At 34.5% G+C, this 24,357-nt stretch overlaps 1 protein-coding gene across 1 annotated transcript in view; it reads left to right on the top strand.

Moving 5' to 3' along the window:
• Positions 1–24,357, top strand: part of KIF18A (kinesin family member 18A) — a 91,510-nt gene that overhangs the window by 29,006 nt on the left and 38,147 nt on the right. The window contains exons 10-13 of the mRNA XM_010360526.2: positions 1,780–1,942; positions 12,448–12,612; positions 19,229–19,350; positions 22,575–22,810. Coding sequence (XP_010358828.1) covers positions 1,780–1,942; positions 12,448–12,612; positions 19,229–19,350; positions 22,575–22,810 — 686 coding nt within the window. The remainder of the gene's footprint in view (positions 1–1,779; positions 1,943–12,447; positions 12,613–19,228; positions 19,351–22,574; positions 22,811–24,357) is intronic.

The raw sequence follows: 24,357 nt of genomic DNA, 5'->3' as shown, positions 1-24,357 counted from the left end.
CAAATAACCTTTGTCATTTCCCCTAAAAATTACTGCCTTTTGAAATAAATGTATGAAATATCCTTTATTGTATCTATCATACTGTTACTTGGGACTTTTTTAACGCCATGAATTTTCAAAGTGTCTTTTGTTATAACATTTTTATGACGTTTAAACAGATAAAAGGAAGAATCTACAGTATTTTCTGTCTGTCAAAGCTATTTGGAAATGTAATTCTCAAAAGGAAATCATAGAAAGAAAACACAATTGTTCTTTTATAAAGAGTAATTATAAAACTTCACTTATGACTATACCAATAAAATTGTGGAGTTTAATACTCATTTTGTAGTACCTAAAAATATTGGTGCAGATACTTTTAACTTGCATGTTTGCTTAGAACTCTTTCAGTTTTAAAATGATAATTTTATTGTTGTTGTTAAGGAGCTCTCTAGAAACCTTTGATACTAATTCCCTTCCTTCCATCCTAATCAGTGACCACTACCAACTAAAATAAGTCTAGACCACAAAATTGACAAATATTTAACTTTGTCCTTGAATGAAGTTATAGAAAAACTAAGAAATGATCTTTAAGTATAAGCTAAAGATAACTTATCAATTCATTTACTGGCATTACCATTGGTGTAATATAATGCAACAAAATCACAATGTCTGTACATATTTCCTATGAAATATTTATCAGTTTGACAAAACTGCAGTAAAGTCAGTGTTTTGTGGCTTATATTCATTCCCAATAGAGTTTCATTAAGAACTACTGACGTAAATTGGCAGTGTTTTTACCACTGATCTTTATGAGTGTATCTTAAATTCTGGCCAGTTTAGAACATTTATTTTTAAATGCATGTACTTGATTTTACTTTATTTTAAAGTCTTCACAGTTATGAATGTTTATACTGTTATTGTACCTCAGAGCTGATCTATGACTTAAAACCATGAATATACTTTGAAAAATTAAAATATTGCAGTGACCAGTGTTCTACTGACCCAGAAGGATATAGGATTGCAGGTTCTATCCAGAATTTTCATAAAATTTAATCAGCTTGACGTCTGTGGCCATTTGGAAATCTGAATCAAACTCCTCATCTTTGATATTCTAGACCTATATTGCCCTTAGGAGGAAGCACACTGCAGCAGCTTTTCTAGGTTTACCACATTATAAACTTGGATGTTTTGAGTCCTGGAAGTGTCAGTTGATTCTTAGCCAGGCTGTAGGGGGTGCCTAACCATATGGTCTGTTTTCACTATAACAAATTCTGAAGCTAAAAACTGGCTCTGTCACTTTCCCTAGGGGACCATGGAGGCACCATATGATTATGCCCCCTACTGCTTGTTCTTTCACGGTGAGCCAACACCAAAACAACACATAATGCTGTGTTGCTAATAGGGCCTTGTGAATTTGGATGGTGCACGCCCAGGTTGTCATCGTTTTCCGACAAAAAATATTTTATTTTTGCTAAGCAGTTGGATTACATATACATGTAAGCATAGACAAAATGCAGTATGTTAGCAATACCAGACACCTTATGATGCCCATATCTTTCAGCAACATGATCTTCCTTGGGCGAGAAAGAGAAAAACCTAATGTAGTAAAAGTAAAGTTAATAACTTTTTCTAAACATCTTTTATAATAGGAAATAGTCATTTTTACCTATTTGCTGTTTATCATTGAGTGTAGTTCTGTGAATTACATATATTCCTTTGTTTATGCATTTCTTTTAAGTAAACTTTGTATGATTTGTTACAAAATTAGTGAGATTCTGTAATGTGTTTTACTTTTGGTAGGTTTCAAGAAATCCTGAACTGCTTGTTCCAGAATCGAGAAGAAATTAGACAAGAATATCTGAAGTTGGAAATGTTACTTAAAGAGAATGAACTTAAATCATTCTACCAACAACAGTGCCATAAACAAATAGAAATGATGTGTTCTGAAGACAAAGTAGAAAAGGTAATTAACAATTTTATCATTAAATTTTAGGCAGTATAAAAACATGGGGGCTTCCTGTGTTGCCCAGGCTGGAGTGCAGTGGTGCGACCTCAGCTCCCTGCAACCTCTGCCTTGCAGATTTAAGCAATTCTCCTGCCTCAGCCTCCCAAGTACCTGGTATTACAGGCATGCACCACTATGCCCAGCTAATTTTTGTGTTTTTAGTAGAGATAGTATTTCACCATGTTGGCCATGCTTGTCTTGAACACCTGACTTCAGGTGATCCGCCCGCCTCAGCCTCCCAAAGTGCTGGGATTACAGGCGTGAGCCACCATGCCCAGCCTGGTGGGGGTGCGTCTAACTCTAGAAATTTGATAGTCAAGCTACTTAGTCACCCATTCTTTACAAACATCTGGAAATGTTGAAGGAAATGTAGCAAACATTTTTTTAAATACATAGTTAAGTGCACAAGAAAGAAATTTTAGTTCCTGGATGTCAGTAACAAAAAGGAAACAAACAAACAAAAACAACAGAATCTCAGTTACAACTGTTATTTTTCTGGGCACTTTACGGAACTTTTAACACAAAGTTTACCCACTCAGGGACAGCCAGTTACTAAAGGTAGAGCAATAGAAGCAGTGTATCAATAGAAGCAGGATGCAGGCAGTAGCTTACAACTTAGACCAACAGGAGATTATTGTTGTCAGAGAAGAATTTTATCGTTGAAATTGTTAGATGTGCCAGTGCAGGGGCCTAATGAAAAGCAGACCAAACATTTAATCAGTTTCACTGTTTTTTTTAATACAATAATATACTGTCCTCTCCCCTGCATACACAGACCACTCCCACTATTCTACCTTTGATGTACATCTCTACTTAGATAAGAGACCCAAAGGAGACAGTGAGTTAGAAATGAGAGCTCCTATCTAGAGCCTGAAATTTCGGAGGTCTATATCCTTTATACTAGGGGTACATCAGGAAAAAAATAAATTCTTGCCAACCATCACAGTTGGCAAGGATGGTTGCTTTTCTTACCCCAAGTAACCATGTCTGGGGTAAGAAAAAAAAAGTCATTTGAACACTACCTTTATAGGCGTGCTTTTAACAATGATTGAGGTTTAAATTATTACAACCCATGTATTTTGTTTAGAAAACCCCTAAAGTTGGTCAATTAAAATGCACAATGTTATCAAACCAATGATACCACTAGAAAACCTGGCAGAAGCAATGCAAAAATCAGCCTCTTAAGAGAAACAGATTCTCAACTCTAGCCACTAATGAACTCACCATCCAAAATTACAAAACACATGGAGACATAATTTATTCTAGACAAGATTCAGTGCTCTCAGCAAATATGACAGAACTCTCAAATCTTTAGTTACTAGAGCAATCTAATAGAAGCTATAAGAATGAACAAAGATAAAGGAATCAAAGATAAAAACACCACAAAAAAAGAACATTCAAATGTGAGGAAAAAACACATGAAACTTTCAGAAAGTAAAGATTTATTCATTAAAATTAAAGCCTCACCGTATTGATACAATACCAGAAAATGTTAGAGCACCTTACATACACTCTTTTAATTCTCAGAAAACCCCATGAAATATTTAGTAATATTATCCTAATAATAATAATGAGGAAACCAAAATACAAGTTATTTTGTCCAAGGTGACACAGCTCGTAGGTGCTGAGTTCTGATTTGATCTGTAGCGTGCCGATGCTAGAACCTGTGCTCTTATGTTTATGCTTTTTTACATGAACTGGGAGACAGATATGAGAAAATTACACCAAATGCAAGATAAAGATAACACATGTGGACAAGATATTGTTATATAAAGGATAGACTTAATGTAACAAGAAGAAAAGTCATACATTCATCTAATAGTCATTTCAGAAGGAGATATTTAGTGAAAAAGCAATATGCAAAAATTTATGGTTGAGAATTATCTAGAACTAATAAGATGTAAATTCAAGAAGCATGAGTTCTAAGCAGTATAAGATAAATATATACCTAAACCTGTGAAACTATGGAGCACCAAAGATCAGAAAAATAAATAATTTGAAAATGTTGACAGTTCTCCCTATTTTTTATATTCATTGGTGATGAGTTTCTTTGTATTTTTATGTATTTTATGTAATTTAATTGCATAGACATATGATATTCAAATACTACTTATTAAAAAGCTTTATCTTATAAATAATTGCCCATTCCTCTCAAACTACCACCCCAAACATGTTTTCTTCTTTTCCTACTTTCACAGAAGTAATAATTATATAGAAAAATTTTCCTTTTCTTAATGTCCAGAAGCTGTCAAATTTTAAAGAGTGCTTTTCAAAGCTAACACTTTCGTTTTTTGTTAGCCTATGAAATGGGAAAGATATGCTATACTGGAAATTAATCATAAAGCTTTCAGTAATGTATCATTGATAGCAGTTTGTCAGTAGTTATTAAACTATATTATCAAATTAGTAATATATTTACTGTTTGATGCCTTAATGAAATTTTCTTTTCAATTTTATGTTGTGAGATGCATTTAAGATGTTCCTCACATTCTTTTAAGGCAGAAAGGAAACTGAATTTATTTCTTTGAATTTATATATTGCTGCTATATTTGTATTTTCACTTTCATGAACTTCAAATTGTTGCCAGTATTCTTTGATAAATGCAATGACTTCCAAATAACAATATCTCATTGGATTAATTTATCAATTTGTTGTTGTGAACTTCTTTCATATGCTTGCTAAACAAATTTCTGAAATAGTACCATACTATATAAGAATTATATATTTTATTTCAAATTTTTAAGATATTTTTCTTCTTTTCTTTATTTTTTATGTTTATTTTATTTTATTTTTGGAGATGAGGTCTTGCGCCACGGCTCACACAAACCTCCCAAGTAGCTCAGACTCCCAAGTGGCTGAGACTACAGGTGTCTACCACCATGCCCGGTTTATTTCAATTATTAGCACGTCTTATATTACATAGTAATCTTCAGTGGGTAATAATTCTTCTCAGTTTTGTAAAGATGTCCTTTATGTAAGTGTCAATTATTTGAATGTACAGTTATCTGATTTACTTTTTGACAAAAGGCAAGAAATGCAGCCATAGGAAGCTGATATTGACTTAACATCTCAACTTTAACAAAACTCTTATTGAACACTTATTTATATGTAAAACCTTGTGCTTGACACAATAGAGGTAAAGAAAGAGAATTTTGCCCTTCAATTATTTACACACTAGTTGGAGCAATAAAAATAATAAAAATGATAAGGCACTATATGATTGTCATATAAATAGTAATAATAAAAACAGCTGATATTATCGAATACTATTTGCCAGACATTTTTCAAAGTGCTTTGCATGGATTAATTAGTTTTGTTTTTTTTTTCATACTTTAAGTTCTAGGGTACATGTGCATAATGTACAGATTTGTTACATATGTATACATGTGCCATGTTGGTGTGCTGCTCCCATTAACTCGTCATTTACATTAGGTGTATCTCCTAATGCCATCCCCCCTCCCCCCACCCCACAACAGGCCCCAGTGGTTGATGTTCCCCTTCCTGTGTCCAAGTGTTCTCATTGTTCAATTCCCACCTATGAGTGAGAACATGAGTGTTTGGTTTTCTGTTCTTGCGATAGTTTGCTGGGAATGATGGTTTCCAGCTTCATCCATGTCCCTGTAAAGGACATGAGCTCATCTATTTTTATGGCTGCATAGTATTCCATGGTGTATATGTGCCACATTTTCTTAATCCAGTCTGTCATTGATGGATATTTGGGTTGCTTCCGAGTCTTTGCTATTGTGAATAGTGCCACAGTAAACATACATGTGCATGTGTCTTTATAGCAGCATGATTTCTAATCCTTTGGGTATATACCCAGTAATGGGATGGCTGGGTCAAATGGTATTTCTAGTTCCAGATCCTTGAGGAATCGCCACACTGTCTTCCACAGTGGTTGAACTAGTTTACAGTCCCACCAACAGTGTAAAAGTGTTCCTATTTCTCCACATCCTCTCCAGCACCTGTTGTTTCCTGACTTTTTAATGATCGCCATTTGAACTGGTGTGAGATGGTATCTCATTGTGGTTTTGATTTGCATTTCTCTGATGACTAGTGATGATGAGCATTTTTTCATGGGTCTGTTGGCTGCATAAATGTCTTGAGAAGTGTCTGTTCATATCCTTCACCCACTTTTTGATGGGGTGGCTTTTTCTTGTAAATTTGTTTGAGTTCTTTGTAGGTTCTGGATTAGCCCTTTGTCTGATGAGTAGATTGCAAAAATTTTCTCCCATTCTTTAGGTTGCCTGTTCACTCTGATGGTAGTTTCTTTTGCTGCACACAAGCTCTTTAGTTTAATTAGATCCTGTTTGACAATTTTGGCTTTTGCTGCCATTGCTTTTAGTGTTTTAGACATGAAGTCCTTGCCCATGCCTATGTCCTGAATGGTACTACCTAGGTTTTCTTCTAGGGTTTTTATGGTTTTAGGTCTAACATTTAAGTCTCTAATCCATCTTGAATTAATTTTTGTATAAGGTGTAAGGAAGAGATCCAGTTTCAGCTTTCTACTTATGGCTAGCCAGTTTTCCCAGCACCATTTATTAAATAGGGAATCCTTTCCCCATTTCTTGTTTTTGTCACGTTTGTCAAAGATCAGATGGTTGTAGATGTGTGGTATTATTTCTGAGGGCTCTGTTCTGTTCCATTGGTCTATATCTTTGTTTTGGTAGCAGACCATGCTGTTTTGGTTATCGTAGCCTTGTAGTATAGTTTGAAGTCAGGTAACGTGATGCCTCCAGCTTTGTTCTTTTGGCTTAGGATTGTCTTGGCAATGTGGGCTCTTTTTTGGTTCCATGTGAACTTTAGTTTTTTTGAATTCTGTGAAGAAAGTCATTGATAGCTTTATGGGGATGGCATTGAATCTATAAATTACCTTGGGCAGTAAGGCCATTTTCACGATATTGATTCTTCCCATCCATGAGCATGGAATGTTCTTCCATTTGTTTGTGTCCTCTTTTATTTCATTGAGCAGTGGTTTGTAGTTCTCCTTGAAGAGGTCCTTCACCTTCCTTGTAAGTTGAATTCCTAGGTATTTTATTCTCTTTGAAGCAATTGTGAATGGGAGTTCACTCATTATTTGGCTGTTTGTCTGTTATTGGTGTATAAGAATGCTTGTGATTTTTGCACATTGATTTTGTATCCTGAGACTTTGCTGAAATTGCTTATCAGCTTAAGGAGATTTTGGGCTGAGACAATGTATATTTCTAAATATACAATCATGTCATCTGCAAACAGGGACAATTTGACTTCCTCTTTTCCTAATCGAATACCCTTTATTTCTTTCTCCTCCCTGATTACCCTGTCCAGAACTTCCAACACTATGTTGAATAGGAGTGGTGAGAGAGGGCATCCCTGTCTTGTGCTGGTTTTCAAAGGGAATGCTTCCAGTTTTTGCCCATTCAGTATGATATTGACTGTGGGTTTGTCATAAATAGCTCTTATTATTTTGAGATGCATTCCATCAATACCGAATTTATTGAGAGTTTTTAGCATGAAGTGCTGTTGAATTTTGTCAAAGGCCTTTTCTGCATCTATTGAGATAATCATGTGGTTCTTGACTTTGGTTCTGTTTATATGCTGGATTACGTTTATTGATTTGTGTATGTTGAACCAGCCTTGCATCCCAGGGATGAAGCCCAGTTGATCGTGGTGGATAAGCTTTTTGATGTGCTGCTAGATTCGGTTTGCCAGTATTTTATTGAGGATTTTTGCATCGATGTTCATCAGGGATATTGGTCTAAAATTCTCTTTTTTTGTTGTGTCTCTGCCAGGCTTTGCTATCAGGATGATGTTGGCCTCATAAAATGAGTTAGGGAAGATTCCCTCTTTTTCTGTTGATTGGAATAGTTTCAGAAGGAATGGTAACAGTTCCTCCTTATACCTCTGGTAGAATTTGGCTGTGAATCCGTCTGGTCCTGGCCTTTTTTTGGTTGGTAGGCTATTAAATATTGCCTCAATTTCAGAGCCTGCTGTTGGTCTATTCACTGATTCAACTTCTTCCTTGTTTAGTCTTGGGAGAGTGTATGTGTCCAGGAATTTATCCATTTCTTCTAGGTTTTCGAGTTTATTTGCATAGAAGTGTTTATAGTATTCTCCGATGGTAGTTTGTATTTCTGTGGGGTCGGTGGTAATATCCCCTTTATCATTTTTTATTGCATCTATTTGATTCTTCTCTCTTTTCTTCTTTATTAGTCTTGCTAGTGGTCTATCAATTTTGTTGATCTTTTCAAAAAACCAGCTCCTGGATTCCTTGATTTTTTGAAGGGTTTTTTGTGTCTCTATCTCCTTCAGTTCTGCTCTGATACAAGCCTATGAGATAGATCTAATATTATCACCATTTTGAGGCACTGAGAACTCAAGTAGGTTGTCTGGAGTTACTTACCTAATTAATATGGCTGAACCAATGTTAAACTCCAACTGTCTGGCTTCGGAGCCTGCACTCTTAATCACTGTGCTATACTCTAAGTACTATAAATACTATAGCTATTCAGAAAAGAAAACAGCGGCTTCCTATTTTTATTAAGAAAGGCTTCCTGTTGGAAAGATGAGATGTGTACTGGGCCTTGCATTTCTATACATATTATCCTGCAAATGTGACCTGCTTTGCTGAGTTTGACCAGAGCAGGTCACATTTGTTGGACAATATGTATAGAAATACATAATTATACTCAAAACTTCCTGCCAATTCCCACTCCCTTACCCACAGCAAATTTCACTGATCTGTGGCCATAACCTTCTCTCAGAATTTGAAAGTAGCCAGAACCACAATGAATGGACTGGAGTTGGTGCATGATGTTAGACATATTTGCCATATTAGTAATTATTATCAATAGATTGGGAAGATCGGATATTGGTACAGATTGTGGAATTATTGGTTGCTAGGAATGTAAAACCTATTTTTGTAACCAAAATGCAGTCTTTCAAGCAAGGGAGTAACATTATCAGAACTTCGAGTTCCATTTTTTAAACATTTAAATATTATTTAGTATAATTAATGAGTTTGGACTGTGTAATCCCAAAGTAATTTAGATAATTGTTATTTTAGTGTCTTAATTCCTCCATTGAATTTTGAATGTGGTTATCTAGGAAGATTAAGACATAGTGTAATAGAATGGGTTTGACTGGTTTTATGTTTTGTTTTGTTTTGTTTTTTCTGTTTTAATCCTTATTTTTCTGCTTAGTAGGTTAGACTTTTTTCAACCCAATCGCCTTTTCTGATCTCTTGCTTTTGGTCATTTCAATCCTCAGGTTCCCAATTGTTATAGCTATTCTTATGAGGCTAGGTAAGCAGTGGAGATAAAAACTCTTAAGTTATTGGTTGTAGTTAACCCACTGAGAAACATAGGAAGACATCCAGAGGTTGATTTGTTTTGTTTTTACACAGAAGTGTCAAACTGTAGTATGAGTAAACTGCTTTTCTAAGGCAAAGAATCTTACATGTTTTGAATTCTCTCCAAAAGAGGTTTGTTATCAGAAGTGCTGAAAGAATCTCATAACATTGATTCAGCTATAAATAGTTCTGAAGTATGGACTTTGAAATTACTATTAAAGGGAAGCTCTTGGGTAATTTTATGGCCCCATGAAAATAATCTGTAAGATTATTTTTAATGTGAAAATATGAGTTACCATATTAGCAATTATTTTACACAAAGCAGTAGTAACAACTAAAATTGTAGAATTATGTTTGTTCTCTCACAAGACTTTTGTGGTGTGCAGGGGATTTTGTTAATGAAATATGTAAAGTTTTTTAAAACTTAATGGGAGACATTTCACTCTAATGTTGGGGTTTAACATGCATATTTTAGAATGTATTCGCAAACACTAACTTGCCATTTTAGAACAATGGGTGTTAGTAGTACTCTGATGGAAAATGTCCTCTGAGAACCATCATAGAGGATACATTTGATGGACATTAGAAGTAAAAAGTCATAAACAGACTTTTAGAAGTTTTCATTTAGGATTTTCTGATATTAAATATTGCTGCCATCAGACCCGCATACCCTGGTTTCTAAGAGTCCCTACAATTGTAAATGCTAAAGCAAAATAAAGATAATTTAATTAGCTGCCTGCCTTCAGTTAGGTACAATATTTTCATCTTCATTTTTCAGACAAAGTAACTGAAGACCCACTAAGATCTGCCTAAATTTGTACACCTGCTGAATAGCAGAAAAAAGTCAATAGGTCACACCTCCCACCTTCTGTTATAGCAGTAGCTCTAAACTTCAAGTTTCAGGACCCCTTTCCGCTTCTAAAAATTATTTAGGTCTTCAAAGAGCTCCTGTTTATATGTAGTCCCTCTACCAATATTTCTATATTAGAAATTAAAACTGAGATGTGCAAAACTATTTTATGTATTGATTCATTTTAAAATAATATTAAATAATAAAGAAATAATTATATTAAAATATAATAAATAGCAATAAATTATAAATAATTAAATATTAAATAATAATTTAAAATTTTGTGTGATTACATAAATAATTTTATTTTCTCAAAAATAGTGAAAATAGAAGAGTGGCATTGTTTTACATGTTTGCAAATTTCTTTAATGCCTGGATTTTCCTATCAGCTATATTCTCATAACTGCTGAATTGTTATTCTGTTGTGGTGTTACACATCATTTAGTCTCTAGAAAACTACTGTACAACTAACTGTATGAGCAAACAAGAATTTATAAAGACTGATAACATTTTAGTGTTATTATAAAAATGGTTTTAATGGTTTTAACCTTGTGAACTCTCTGAAAGGATCTCAGGAATCCTTAGGGGTCCCTGTACCATGCTTGGGTAACCTTTGCATGATAGCATTCTTTTTTTCGTTTTTGCTGACAGAGTCTCACTTTGTTGCCCAGGCTAGAGTGCAGTGGCACAATCATGCAGTCATGGCTCGCTGCACTGCAGCCTCAACCTCCCGGACTAAAGTGACGCTCCCATATCAGCCCCTCCACCCTACCAAGTAGCTGGACTACAGGCACATGCCACGAAACCAGCCTAAATTTATTTTTTAATTTTTGTGTAGAGACACGGTCTCTCTATGTTGTCCAGGCTGGTCTTGCACTTCTGGCCTCAAACAGTCCTCCTGCCTCAGCCTCCCAAAGTGCTAGAATTACTGGCATGAGCCACCATCCCAGCCTGCATTGTAGCATTCTGTCACAGTTCTCTTCCTAGTGCTGTGGTCAGTTTGATGGGTTACGTTTTGTTTTGTTTTCTCTTCTTAACTATGCAGGTTTTTGTTTCTTTGAGACATTTGTTTTGTTTTTGTTACTGTCTTACCATGACAGAGAGAGACAAGGATATTATAATTAACCAGAGAAGCCATAAAAAAGAGTCAGGAACCTTAGTTAGAATGACAGTGGCTATCAACTATTTTTCCTTTATCTATAACTCTATCCTGAAATAGAATCTGCTTCTCTCTGACTCTTGCATTTCCCTTGAAGGGAAGGTAAGTAAAAGTTTATGAATATCTAAGATTTGGTTATGACTTCTTGATAGCCACCTTTGCCTGACCTTAAATCATTTATTAGCTCATATCCTCTATCCAGATGAAGATAATCATATTTTTCTATTATATGCCCTAGTCTCAATAGTACGTCTTTTGTCAAAGTTAAGAGATGTTTATCTCCCAAAGAGGGGGAGTTCTTTGACCAAATTCAAATCTAGTTTCTGCTCTTCTTTTTTTTCATTTCCTGCTCCCAGAACCAGCTGCAAATGCTTATTCTAACCTTTGGGGATCCATTGTTTCAGGTCTACCCATCCTATCTGATAATTATTGACTTTAGTGTCTATGGGCAAATACCCCAGAGAGGGCAAGATATTCTGGCCCATTGTTTTCATGATAGTGTGCAAGACTCTTAGGGTAAGAAATCAAAGATTAATTGTAATCTCAATTTGTGCCTAGGTAAAACACCAAAAATATTTTGAATATTCATTATGGCTCCTGAACCAAGCTACAGGCAAGATCAGATATTGATAAGCACTCTGATATAAGCTCTTTTTTCTATGATTTATATCAGTCAATTTGAGGCCTTATAGGCAAACACAGAGCAATAGAACACATTATTCACGTCAAAGATAAGAGCAATATATGCATCTGCTTTGATTTTGAGTATGGAAATCATGGAATGTATCTGACCTTGTATGAACTTTTCAAATGAAACATACTGAAAGGACTGTACTTTAACACCAAAAAAACAAAAGTTATGGTCTTCGATTTGGTCGTTGTATTTCTGAAAGCCATAAACTCTCAACCTGTAATTTTATAACAATGACTCACAGCTCAATTTCCTATTTTTCTGCAAGCAGTAGTATTCTGAGATTTCAAGGGGGAAATAGCTTTAAATACAAATATATAGCCTAACTTAATTTACTACAATAGTACACATAAGAAAATATACTAGTTTACTAATATCACATACATCAAAGATCATAAAAATTAGATTCACTGTTAAATGAATTGTGTTTCAGGCCACTGGAAAACGAGATCATAGACTTGCAATGTTGAAAACTCGTCGCTGCTATCTGGAGAAAAGGAGGGAGGAGGAACTGAAGCAATTTGATGAGAATACTAATTGGCTCCATCGTGTCGAAAAAGAAATGGGACACTTAGGTCAAAACGGTCATATTCCAAAGGTACAAATATCTCTGTATGTTCAGATTTAATTTGTAAGAACTGAGCTCCTAAAATGTGTTCTCTTACTTATTGAGTAAATGTCTTTCATAAGACAACTATTATTGCCTCATAACTCTGAGATTTAATTTACTTTTAAATGTTATTTCTAAGTGATTGCATCCTTTTATAAGGTAGCTTTTAGGTTAAAATAAATAATTCTATTTCAAACTGTACTTGAGGATTCGTTATGTAGGTAATTTGTTAGAAATGTTGATATTTTATGCAAAAATAGTTTAAATGAGGTCAACATTAAATGTGTTATGGTTAAAGTTGATTTGAAAGGGTGTGTGTGTGTGTGTGTAACTGAAGATATTCCACCTTAGAATGGCAAAAGGTTTTATTTTTAAAGTGTAGTGATGGGTAATGACAGTATCATATTAGAATTATGTTCTGCTACAAGGTTGCAGTAATCTAACTTTAGTGCCTTAACTAGTGTGGGCTGTCTTTTGTTCTCTTAACAATAAGTCTTGGAAGTATGCAGTTCATTTCTAATGCAGTACCTTTAAAATGTCATTATCATGCTTGTCGTTTCATGATTGTAATATTACTGTTTCATGTCTAGTCTCAAGTTTACACACCTAAGCCAGAAGAAGAGGAAAGAAAGGAGGGGGTATGGCTATATAGGAGAACAAAGATGTTTCCAAAAATTCCTAACAGACTAATGTGTTGGCTAGAAATATGTCACATGGCTATCTGTAGATAGAAGACACTCTGAAAAGATGACCTCCTTTTTTTTTTTTTTTTTTTTTTTGCATAATTACTCTGAACAGTATTGGAGCTCTCTCTTTTTTTCTAACTTTAAATTCTGGGATACGTGTGCAGAATGTGCAGATTTGTTCCATAGGTACACATGTGCTGTGGTGGTTTGCTGCACCTATCAACTTGTCATCTAGGTTTTAAGCCTGGCATGCATTAGGTATTTGTCCTAATGCTCTCCTTCCCCTTGCCCCCTACCCCCGACAGCCTCCGGCATGTGATATTCCCATCCCTGTGTCCATGTGTTCTCATTGTTCAACTCCCACTTATGAGTGAGAATGTGCAGTGTTTAGTTTTCTGTTCCTGTGTTAGTTTGCTGAGAATAATGGCTTCCAGCTTCATCCATGTCTCTGCAAAGGACATGAACTCATTCGTTCTTATGGCTGCATAGTATTGCATGGTGTATATGTGCAATATACTTTTTCTTTATCCAGTCTATCATTGTTGAGTATTTGGGTTGGTTTCAAGTCTTTGCTATTGTAAATAGTACTGCAATAAACATATGTGTGCATGTGTCTTTATAGTAGAATGATTTATAATCTTTTGAGTATATACCCAGTAATGAGATTGGAGATCTCTTAATAAGAAAGAAGAAGAAAGTAAATATGGGCTAAGCAACTAGGAGCAACTGCTATGAAACAACTAATTTTCACCCAAATACTTAATAGTTTAATAAAAGAACAACTTCTTTTCAGTCTTTTTCTAAAAGGAAAAATATCTACAGTCTCTACTTTGGGGATGCTCTTCTGAAATTCTATAACTCTGTGTCAGCTAATTGATATGGAAACTTCTAAAATCTTTTAATTCCTAAAAGGGCACCAGACAGAAAATACAGGTGAAAGAAAATATAAAATATTTACCAACAAATGCCAGAGATCTTTAATGTTCAAAAGTACTAATTTTTTATAATTCAAAGATATTAGTCAATGCATTATGACTGGGGAATGGGTTCTCTGATGGGCTAGCAATGGCTGTAAATGATTATTCTTTTAACATGAAAGCTCAGACATGACTGGAGAGAAAAGACTAGCAGTAGTAGTTAATGATGACAGTTCAAAGTAATGAAAGGAGCAAGCAGCAGATATCCTGTTTGCTAAGAAGGAAGCCAAAGACAGTAGTTCCTTAGTATGGATATTTATTGAGCCAACAATTTAATCTGTACCTCAGAATATCTTGATAAAAGCAAAGCAGTTAGTTAAGCAGATTAGGACATTACATATTGTATACAGCACATTCTAGTAATATTTTGCAATGATGTGACTTAGTCTGTAAGGCACTTTAAAATATTCCCCACAAAGAGAATGTAAACACTGGAAAGAGGATAGACTTTGGAGTGTTTGGTAATTCTGGCATATAGTAGTTGTTTTGAATACCAACTCTAACACTAATTATATGACTTTGGACAGTGCGTTTAACATTAATGTCTTAATTTGTCATCTATAAATGTATCTAAGATATTATGAGCTTAAGTGGAGTGCTATATTCAAAGCCTAGCAACACTTAACAAATAATGGATGATAAGTAATAGTTTAATACTATTCTAAGCTACAATAGCATAGACATCAATAGCCAAGCAAGTTGTACAAAGAATCAGTGTACACAGTTAACAAAAGAGTTAACTGCATCATATAATATAATATAATATAATATAATATAATATAATATAATATATAATATAATTTCTCTTCCAGAACAGTGATTCTGACCTTTTTGGGGGTCATAGATGCCTTTGAGAATCTGTTCAAAGCTGTGTGGATTTTCTCCCAGATGGGAGATTGGGGACGTCAAATTCATACAATTTTGCATAAATATCCTAAGTCATTTGGGTTTCCTAAAACCCTTCCATTGACACAAGATTAAGAATATCTACTTCAGAAGGATCTATAGCACATTTTTAAAAAATGTGTCCATCTTGAGATGATATAATGACTCAAAAGGAGTAAGCAAAAAAAGACAAGATTCATTAATAAACTATAATATGGTTAGCTAGGATCAGAGGATATAACTTCTGAAATTCCATATAAAGCCATAGAGGCTCATCATAGAATGCAACAGGCTCTATCACAGTACCTGTAGGAATACTGCAATATGGTTATGTTGTTGATAAAATCGCTTCAAAGAAAACGACTGATAACCCTGGCCAAATGAGTGTTTCTCATTTAATGCACAAGAGTTGCTTCTCTTGGATTGGTAGCAGGTGTGGAATGTTGACAGTACTTTTCAATTTATTTCACTTATTATTTAATTGTTTATTTGGAGACTGTATATCTAAAGCAGTCATATTCTCAAGATTATCATTTTCTAAACTACATAAAACTCTTAAGTCTTTCGGTTAGTGTTAAACTTTGACCTCATTTAAAAATAACTACTGAAGATTCCTTAATTTGTTTGGTTACTTCGGGCTATGATATTCTCATAGATTATTTACCCCTTCTAGTCGGCAAAAATTTTCTCATGAAGAGTCTTGAAACAACTTTTTGTGTGTAGTAAAGTATAACATAAAATTTACCATCTTAACCATGTGTAGATATACAGTTCAGTAGCATTAAGTATATTCGTTAAAAATTTTAAATATGTGTTTATATAAGTTTTAAATAATATTACTAGAGTATTTTCACCTCTCAATATCCTAACTTAATTTACATTATGCTTGTATTATATGTTTGTCCATGTAATCAACATTCCAACTGCAGAAGTACTTAAGAACTTATGAAATATTAAGGAGGCAAAAAAGTCATTTGTAGAAATTTACTAGTTTGCCTTTTCTATCCCACCTTACCGTAAGCTTCCAATTTTAAAAATGGTATGGTATTGTTTCTGATATCATTATTATTGCTATTTTGTGTTTGCTTTTTTGTCTACTTTTTAGTGTTTATGAAGTTAATCAATATTGTCTAGATTATTTTTAATAAATTAAAACTTTTTCAATATGGTCAAATTAATTTTTCTAGCAATCTGTCATCTAGATTTCTCTTATGAAGAACTTTTGTATACCTGAATGTGAACCTGGAATTGATTTTTACATCTTTGTTTTTTATGCATTTTAACCCAAATAACTTGAACAGATAATATTAAAACTATTTTCATTGCCATCACCCAAATCTAACCCTCAATTCTTTTTTGTGCAGATATTTATAGCTGAAAAAATAGCTGAGAAAATTATCTAGTTATAAGCCATTATTTTTTATATAAGCAAATTGAGACATAGCTTTACGATAAAGGGACTTATCCAAGGTCAAACAACTCTGGACAAATACCCAGAACTTCTGACTTTCAAATTGCTGCTGTTTTCTCTATACTCTCCTGCATTATTTACTCTTCAATATTCTGAATCTGTCTGCTTCTCTTTATACCCCTCTACTGCTATCCCTAATTCAGACTCCTGTGCCCCATTATTGGACTGACACATTTGGTCTTTCTTCTCTGATTCATGTTCTACTGCAATTCATTTTCTCCACTGCAACCAAAGTGAATTGTAAAAGGTAAAACTGATCATGTTGTTCTTCAGTGCCTTCTCCCTAGAATAAATTCTCCATTGTGAGTTACCAGGCCTAGCATGATCTGGCACCTGAATACTTCTCAAGGTTTATATATCACCTTTCATTATACTCTATACTTTACCATTACTGGCCTACTTATAGTTCTCAAAATAAGCCATGTTCTTCCAATCAGATTTAGTCATTAGTATGTCAAGAAAGACTCAAATTGTAAACTTGGTTTTCCAAAGTTAACAGGCTAGCCAAAGACCCATTATTGACTAATATAATTATACAATCAAGTCTTGTCTCTTTAAAAGACTGACTCAAGAAGATAAAGGAATAAGATTATCAGAGGATGTATATAAAGGAGGGATTTTTTTTCTTTATACTTTAGGTTTTAGGGTACATAAGCACAACGTGCAGGTTTGTCACATAGGTATACATGTGCCATGTTGGTTTGCTGCACCCATCAACTCATCATTTACATTAGGTATTTCTCCTAATGCTATAAGGAGAGATTTTTTTAAAGGAAAAAAGATGCAATGTGTGGCAAATATGTTCACACTATTATGATCATCCAATTTTCTAACTATTAATAGAAAGAACCAAAGAGATCATCTGATCCAACTCTTAAATTTTAGTCAAGTAAACTGATCTCCATAAAGAGCATATATTTGGCTTAAGGTGACATTTGTTTCAAGGTTAAATCCATCTCTGAAATCACATGACTCTAGCCATATCATCATGCCTCCTAAAGATAATTTTTTTTCTAAAACATTTGATATATTTCTTGAAGTATAATGAATTACATAAATAACTCCTAACTTTAATATATCCAGACAAACAGGATGAGTGACATGGTTCTCTGTCATAGTCTCAATAACTGGTATTGGAAGTACTTTTTAAAAAGGAGAAAAATAAGTTTGACATTTTAGAAAATTATTGGTCAACTGCACATTGGAAAGGAGTTTTATTAAAATTGATTTAATCTTTAAATATTCTTTAAAAGAATCTGAAGAATACTTTGCATTGTTTCCACTCACTAAAGCTAAGATGGATTATGGGAATTGTCCCTAGGAGGAAGTTTTCAGTTTCCAGGCATAGCTCTCCTGCATATAGGGTTCCTGTCTTAGCCATTCAAAGTGTCCAAAGAATTTAAATTTTTTTCATTGTATTGACTGAAATTTTTCCAATAAAGTTTCTGAGAATATTTGATTATCACCATTTATACTTTGGTGTGATCCCTTTGCTGATATTTTCTGTAGATAAGGTTTAGTAGGTTTAAGGAAAGACAAGTAACTTTAGGTAGTAGATTACAGGACACCTGGCCCTAGGCAGATGAGGCTTAGGAAAATGGAGCCTACAAAAAACATTTTCACACTTTTGCCAGGATGAAGCTTGTATCAAGAGTGGGTCTCAAGTCTTGTCTCTTTAAAAGAAGAAAGATTCAAGAAGATAAAGAAAATTATCAGAGGATGTATATAAAGGATATTTTTCTTTTAAAGGAAAACAGATGGAATATTTGGCAAACATGTTCACACTATTATGATCATTTAATTTTCTAACTGGAAAGGACTGAAGAGATCTGATCCAGCTCTTAAATTTTAGTCCAGTAAACTGATCTCCATAAAGGCTGTATATTCAACTTAAGGTAGCATTTGTTTCAAGTCCTTATAAGCCCATTTCTAAAATCACATGACTCATAGGCCAGTGCTCTAACCATATCATCCAACCAAAGGTGATATCAACCACATGATCTTTTGTTTCATGCAAAAAAAGGAATTTTTATTGCACACAACTCAAGACTTAGTACACTGGGGCTTTAACACTGAACTAACCTGACTCGATGCCTGTGCTGATGGTAAACTGTATGTTCTGGTATGAACAGAGAAATTATAAATAAATGAATACATCAATGAAATTGTTACTGATCAATGCAGTCAATGCTATGACAATATCGAGGGGTGGAGAGTGTCTATCCAAATACAATGCTCAAGGAAAGCCTTTCTGAGGAAGTGACATTTAAGCACAAACTAGTCATATTTATGTATTTTTACAATATCGTGAACAAGTTGGATAGACCAAGAAGCTGTCATCACAGTAAAATTTCTTCTGAATTCCTAACACTCAGTTTCTGAGGAAACATGAAAACTTATCTTGCTTGTAAATTATAGACGACCTTTTCCAGAACTCTTATTTTTCAAATTATTTCTAAACGTATTATTTAATATCTAAAAAGAATTAAAACTATTGGCAACAATATAAAATAAGTGTTATTAAACTGATTTAATTTTAATATTCTTAGAGTAATCTGAAGTACATTTTATATTGTTTGTCCTAGGAACTCAAGAAAGATCTTCATTGTCACCATTTGCACCTCCAGAACAAAGATTTGAAAGCACAAATTAGACATATGATGGATCTAGCTTGTCTTCAGGAACAGCAACACAGGCAGACTGAGGCGTGAGTACATACATCTACCTATTTTTCAATTTTACCACTATATCTGAAGCACAGAAGTTCAATTTTCCACTGCCAGAAAATTGAGTTTTATGTGTTACAAGATACATTATTTTTAAGTGTCTGCCTGAACCAGAAAACATTGAGAGGTCTTTCCTTCCAACAAACTTTTTACATTGCTTTATAAATTTGAAAGTGTTTTTCTTTAAAAGTACGTTACTTTTACTTAATATATGCTATGGAATACAAAATTTCATAAGTACCTACACATTGAAAAGAAATCTGCCTTCTACCTCTATCTTCTAGCCATCCATGTCTCCTCTTAGAAGCAAGTGCTGTTAGCATCACTTGAATTTTTAAGTAGGCAATTGTTAATTATTCATAATTTCAGAATTTTTTGCTGTCATTACAGTAAAGTTGCTAAATATCAGGTGTCCTGATTTTTATGGGATGCTATAAGAGACCTTTTATGTTCTCTCCTCTGGCTCAGTAGTAACATTAGTCATTTATTTTTTAAAACATAATAGTAAAAAAGGAAAAGTATGGCTTAATCTTTTTTTGTCACATTGGATACATCAGTCAACTCCTTAGGCATCACTTTGATGTTCCAGGCAAATGAGAAATTTATTTCTCTAACTGCTTTCTGCTACTCTAAGAATCTATTCATGTTCTACTAGTATGTTCAAATAACTGATAATTAATTATCTTGATTTAGAGGAAATCATGTTAGTATACCTTTTTTTAAAAAAGAAAAATGAAAAACTTCAGGGAGTTATTCTTATGTGGCTGGAAGCTCAAACTAATCTCTTTATACTTTCTGTGTCTATTCCTAGAGCAGATATTGAATATTCATTTGCTAACACTCAAACCACTTACAAGAGCTGAAGTCATCAAGAAACATTAATTTCTTTTAACCATACTACATTTGCTATATCAGACCCTAGATGAATACACTATCTTAAGATAAACATTAACCTTAAAATGGGGGAAAAAAGACTAACTCAATAATTTAGAAAATTGGTGAACTAGAGCGTCACAGAGGCAATGTGGCATAGAAAAAAGAAGATGAGTTTTGGAATCAATCTTGAATTACAGCTTTTATGAGCAATATAACCTTATGCTGATTATTTAGCTTTGCTAAGCCATGGTTTTCTTATATAAAAATAAATTATAATACATTTCATATAAAGGTTATGAATAGATTATAATACATTTCATATAAAGTTTTTGAAAAGATTAAACATGAAAATAAATAACATGATATAATTCCTGTGTTATAGGTCCCTAGGACTACTTTCAGGTTCAGTGATTCATTAGGAGGACTTACAAGACTCATCATATAGTTTTATCATTAGTTGTGCTTTATTTCAGCAAGAGGCTACAAAGCAAAATCGGCAAAGGGAGAAGGTACAGGGGGCAAAGTCTGCAGGAACCCTGACACAAAGTTTCAAGAGTCTTCCTCCAGTGGAATCACACAGAGTGTGTACAATTCCTCCAGCAAAAAGTTGTGGCAGCACATGTGAAATGTTGTCTGCTTTGGAAGCTCTTTTGAGTTCCGTGCCCCAGGTTTTTATTGGAAGCTAGTTGCATAGGCACTTTCTGCCAGGATGTATCAAAATTCCAGACTTTTCAAAAGGAGAGACGGTGTTTTAGCATAAACCACATTGTTTGTGCAAACAGTTTAAGCACAGTGAGCCACTCTTGTCATATGAGTTCTGGAAATGCTGGGAACCCTCCTAAAATCCATATTTTAAAATACCAGCCAGGTGTCAACCTTATAACCAAGCCTTTCTTAGCAGTGTCAGGCCTACTATGATAACTTTCCTGCACAGTACCTGATTAGTGTAGATGCTAAATAAGTAATTGTTTAATTGCCTTTGATTAATAACTTCTTCTTGTACTTGTTACCTACTTGACTTAATTGCAGTACCCTCTAGCAACCCCCACCAAAAGGAAAAAGGTCACCATTTTTTGTGCTGCTATTGAAATATTTAAGACTCATAGGTTAAAAGGTGGTATTTCCTTGTGTATGAAAATTAATGCCTGATTAGTGTTTTCCCACTACCCTATCCATACTTCTACTGGTTCTCTTCTCCTCAATGTTATGAGACAACTGGAACATCATCTTGACGGACTCAGGATTCCAGGACTGAATCACTTCAAGATCGTTCATGTTGTTAGACATCTTCCTTTATAGAAAAGTTGGGAACCACTGATTGAGTGTATAAATTTATAACTGTTTAGCTGTGACATTTCTTCAGTGACCACTTACATAGAAGTCTGATACACAAAAAATTACATTCATTGCTGCTCTAATTGTTACTAATAAGGAAGATTTTGAGTTAGAGCCATGAATCCAGTGCCCCAACGATTATTTGTACTCCCCATCCTTATTCACAACTTTTCCCCTTAAAATCCCTTTAAGTGCCATTCCAAAAGCCATTTCTTTAGGTCGTTTAACTTAAAGGAGAGGTAGGTTTTGTTCTTTTGTTATGTGTTTGTGTGTGTGTGTGTTATAATATTGTATACCTAAAATATATCTCATCATTTCACATAGTATATTAATTTTTCATTTCAATTTTATGATAATTAGTAGCAGTAACAACATCTGTGGTTTGGAAATCACATTATGTTTTGCAAAAAGCTTTTATGTACATCTAATTCATTTAGCCAGGCACAGTGGCTTATCCCTGTAATCCCAGCACTTTGGGAGGTAGAGGCAAGATCTCTTGAGGCTAGGTGTTTGAGACCAACCTGGGCAACATAGCAAGACCCCATCTCTACCAAAAAAATAGAAAAATTAATCAGTGTAGTGGCTCACATCTGTGTTCCCAGCTACTCGGGAGCCTGAGGCGGGAGGATCAAGTGAGCCCAAGAGATCAAGGCTGCAATGAGATGATCATGCCACTGCACTCCAGCCTGGGCCACAGAGTGAGACCCTGTCTCTAAAAAATAAGTAAATAAGTATACTTAACTCATTTAGTCCTCAAAGCAATCTCCTGTTGTAAGTAGTGGCTATTTATCCCTCACATTACAGAGGAAAAACTTCATGCCTTGTCCAAGGTCATATGGAAGCAAGTGAAGACAATCTGAGACTAGAACTTAGTTTGTACATGGGAAATTATTTTAATGATATGCTAATACTTTGGGTGTTACATAAAAGAACTAAAATAATGTATTTAAGATGTAACATTTACCCGTCCTTTCTTCTCGTCTTCTGTATATAGAGTATTAAATGCTTTACTTCCAGCCCTAAGAAAACAATATTGCACATTAAAAGAAGCTGGCCTGTCAAATGCTGCTTTTGAGTCTGACTTCAAAGAGATCGAACATTTGGTGGAGAGGAAAAAAGTGGTAGTTTGGGCTGACCAAACTGCTGAACAACCAAAGCAAAATGATCCACCAGGAATTTCTGTTCTAATGACTTTTCCACAACTTGGACCAGTTCAGCCTATTCCTTGTTGTAAGTATAACTTTCGTTTTAAGTAAATAGTAACATTATTTCTAAAGAGAACCTTTGTATATCAATCTCTAGAACAGTTAATTTTTAAGATTTGGCTATTTTATTAAAATTAATTGGGACCAGGCACGGTGGCTCACGCCTGTAATCCCAGCACTTTGGGAGGCCGAGGCGGGCAGATCATAAGGTCAGGAGATTGACACCATCCTGGCTAACACGGTGAAACCCTGTCTCTAGTAAAAATACAAAAAATTAGCCAGGCATGGTGTGAGCACCTGTAGTCCCAGCAACTCGGGAGGCTGAGACAGGAGAATGGCGTGAACCTGGGAGGTGGAGCTCGCAGTGAGCCGGGATGGCGCCACTGCACTCCAGCCTGGGTGAGAGTGCGAGACTCCATCTCAGAAAAAAAAAAAAAAAACTTAATGGGAAAATTACCTTTATAGTCATTTCAATTCACCAGTATCGTCCAAAGATCTAGAACAGGTATGCATTGATGTTCTAAATAACTCTAGCAGTAAAATTCATTTTACCCTCTTTTTTTTTTTTTTTTTTTTTTTTTTTTTTTTTTTTTTTTTTTTTTGAGACAGGGTCTCACCCTGTTGCCCAGGCTGGAGTGCAGTGGTGCAGTCAAAACTTGCTGCAGCCTCCACTTCCTGGGCTCTAGCAATCCTCCCACTTCAGCCCAAGGAGTAGCCGGGACTTACAGGCATGCACCACCACCCCGGCTTTTTTTTTTTTTTTTCCTGTGGAAACAAAGTATCACTATGTTACCCAGGCTGACCTCAAACTCCTGGACTCAAGCAGTTCTCTCCCTTGGCCTCCCAAATTGCTGAGATTATAGGCATAAGCCACTATGCCTGACTCGTTTTACCTATTTTTGATGGAATAATTTTGCTTCCTATCCTTCTTTAAAATGTAACCTCTATTAAGGGCAGGAAATTATCATTAATCATATCATATTCTATAATAATAATCTGTTCTTAAGATCAACTAACAATGTAGAGTTTACTATTTTTCTATTGACAAATCACTTGATATTTCTCTTTCTCTCATAAAAGTATGTATGAGACATTTTAATTGCAAAGCTAACATATAATGTTAGTTAAGAAAAAATTCAGACAATGTAGAACATTAGAAGTAGAGTGCCATCTTCAACTCTTCTCAGAACCTCAATCTTATGCCCTATCTCAGATTAAATGCTGTTAAATATTTATTTTTGCAGTATGTGTATAATACAAATGTATTTGTATTACATAAAGCTTTTTGTTAAGTTTCACATGAATGCTAGCACATTACACATAGTGGTCTGCAACTTTTTTGTTTATTATGTTTATTGGTTTTATTTGTTTATTATGAACATTTTTAGGGTGCATACATGAAGAATCTACCTCATTTTTTTATTGTTTTTGAGAATCCAGAGAATAGGCATACCATAATTTAATTAACCGTTTTCTATTAGTGAACAGTACATCAGAGAACATATCTGTATATTCACATTTGTGCGTGCATAGCAGAATCCTAGAAGCTGATTTGCCAGGTTAAAGGACATA

This window comes from Rhinopithecus roxellana, chromosome 15, assembly GCF_007565055.1.
Source record: "Rhinopithecus roxellana isolate Shanxi Qingling chromosome 15, ASM756505v1, whole genome shotgun sequence".
In the NCBI taxonomy this organism is placed as follows: domain Eukaryota; kingdom Metazoa; phylum Chordata; class Mammalia; order Primates; family Cercopithecidae; genus Rhinopithecus; species Rhinopithecus roxellana.
The sequence above is the reverse complement of the archived record's forward strand: the minus strand, read 5'-3'. Positions and strand labels throughout refer to the sequence as shown.